Consider the following 2,500-nt stretch of genomic DNA (forward strand, 5'->3'; position numbering starts at 1 on the left):
GGCGCAGTGAAAGGGTTAACCATTTGGTAGTGTGGTAGTGAAAGGGTTAATGTGTCTCATAGCGCTGCCGGTTGAGGCCTGGGTCTACTCTGTACATTATTCTCAGCCTTACGGAGGGGCATGGGTTCTAGAATCATCTCTTCCCGGAAGGATCTCGGCCCTCTTTGATGATGTCACACTCCCCTTGATCCGACTCCTGCCCATACATAATGAGAGCGTAGCATTCCTGTGTTTCCCTTTCTTTCGTACACACACACAGATTACCATGCAAAATAACATAGTTAATCACGGTAGAAATAACCATATGACGATGCATTGTTTTTCTATTGTAAAACCACAGGAATACTATAGGGCTGTCACCGTAATCTTCTATAATATTCCACTATAGAATTACTATGGTGAATCACTACAGTACAACTACAGTGTGTATGAGAAACTATTAATATTCACGAGGTGAGGGACGGTGAGGTTCTTTCTTTAGCTGGCAGACTTTCAGGCGAATACGTTATTGTTGGGCTTCTGCTGTTCACACGTGACAAAGGGAACAGTTAGAAGTCCGGTCCTATGTGTCTGTATGCATGTCTGTCTGTGTGTCTGTATGTACGCATGCATGTCTGTGTGTCTGCATTACCCATAACTCCTGCAGTTCTGATCCGATTGGATGCAAAGAAACCTTTAATATTTTTCAAATGGGTCAACGGGCAAGTATTTAATTTGAATTAATTTCCACCATTGTCCATTGACATCAATACAGCTGACGTTACCCAGATGGGGGAGAGAGGCGGCACTTGCAGGCTTTGCCCGCTCGCTCGCGGGCGTAGGCATCTCTGTGAGTGCCATTTTAGTTTTCATTGTTTCTGCTGAAGTTGACATGTTCTTAGCTTCTAGTGACTGTACTAAAAACACAGTCCTCTCTCAGTTATCAGTGCATTCTTTCCATTGTAAAGAACAGGAAGAGAAGCCAGCTTTTTTCTTCCTTCCCCAGTGAACATGGTGCCTAATCTCTCTCTCTCTCTCTCTCTCTCTCTCTCTCTCTCTCTCTCTCTCTCTCTCTCGCTCTCGCTCGCTCTCTCGCTCTCTCTCTCCCTCAATCCCCTCCCTCCCTCCCTCAACCCCCCTCCCCCCTCTCTCTCTCTCCCCCCCTCTCTCTCTCCCTCCTTCTCTCTCTCCTCCCCCTTCCTCCCTCCCCTCTCTCTCTCCCTCCCTCCATCTCTCTCCATCTCTCCTTCCCTCCATATCTCTCCCCATCCCTCTATCTCTCCCCCCTCTCTCTCTCCCTCCCTCTCTCTCTCCCTATCCCCCCCTCTCTCTCTCTCCCCCCCCTCCCCTCTCTCCTCTCTCCCTCCTCTCTCTCCCTACCCCCTCCCTCTCTATCTCCCTCTCTCTGTCCCTCTCCCCTCCCTCCATATCTCTCTCCCTCCCCCCCCCCCTCCCTCTCTCCCCCCCCCCTCTCTCTCCCTGCAGCTGAACCTGGCCTCCACCGGCTCCCTGTTGAAGCGGGAGAGTGACATGTACTCGGAAGGCCTCCGCCACCCGCCCACCTCGGCGGCTGCACCAATCACGCCGCTGCGCCAGGGCCCCTCCGTCATCAGCTCCTCCAGCCTGCACTCGCACGGCCACACGCACCAGCACGGAGTGGGGCCCATCCGCCGGCGCAACTCGGACGACAAGTTCTGCACCCCCATCGCCTCAGGTGAGCCGCCTAGTGACCCGTTTAGTGACGCGGAGGCAGGCCCTTTTTTTTTTTATATTATTATTATTACCACCCCCCTTTCACTGCCACATGACAGAAGGTTAACCCTTTACTATCACACAGCCGACGGTCGTGGCAGTGAAAGGGTTAACCTCCTGTGTATTGTCGCAGTGAAAGGGTTAACCGTTTTGGTAGTGCGGCAGTGCAAGGGTTAAAGGCAATCGTTAGTGAGGCAGTACTGTAGATAATGTTGGACAATGGATTCCTGTTTCTCTCAGGGGGCTCAAGGGTCATTCAGGCGCGGCTAAGACCCCCCCCCCCCCCAGACTGGCCATTATGTAGAGGCGATAGAAACACCTTTTTATCTTGTTTTAATAAGAGACTAGTTTTAATAAGAGACAAGTCTACATCGCCTGCACATGTGAATGTATGGACAAGATGTGGATTTGGAAAAATTATCATTTAATTCTAGACTGTGTGGGAAAATCTGACATTATTTTAGGGGGGTAAAAAAAGAAAACTGATCAATCAATACATCCTGATCCATCTACAGTATATGGATATATCTGCCTTGATCTTGCAATGATACTACTTTTTGCATGAATCATTCATAATCACTGAGGTTAATCATGCATGTTAATTTTTTTCATTTGTAAAAAATAAAAAGCTGTGCGCTAATAACTTATGTTTAATTGTATATATTACATTTTCGATGACTGAATAGGTTTTGTCACATTGCGTCTTGTGTACACGTTATATTTGAATGTCTCTACCGCTCCGTAACGTACATCGTTATATTTAACCAAC

The 2,500-nt window shown here is 48.4% G+C and overlaps 1 protein-coding gene across 1 annotated transcript in view; it reads left to right on the plus strand.

Annotated features, from left to right (window-relative positions):
* Positions 1 to 2,500, plus strand: part of LOC311231276 (forkhead box protein P4-like) — a gene marked incomplete at its 5' end in the record, with an annotated part of 20,987 nt that overhangs the window by 1,467 nt on the left and 17,020 nt on the right. The window contains 2 exon segments of the mRNA XM_084338274.1: positions 769 to 829; positions 1,465 to 1,693. Of these exon segments, the coding sequence (XP_084194400.1) occupies positions 769 to 829; positions 1,465 to 1,693 (290 nt within the window).

The sequence above is a fragment of the Notolepis coatsorum genome (genome assembly GCF_963971535.1).
Source record: "Notolepis coatsorum genome assembly, contig: SUPER_6_unloc_2, whole genome shotgun sequence".
NCBI classification, from domain to species: domain Eukaryota; kingdom Metazoa; phylum Chordata; class Actinopteri; order Aulopiformes; family Paralepididae; genus Notolepis; species Notolepis coatsorum.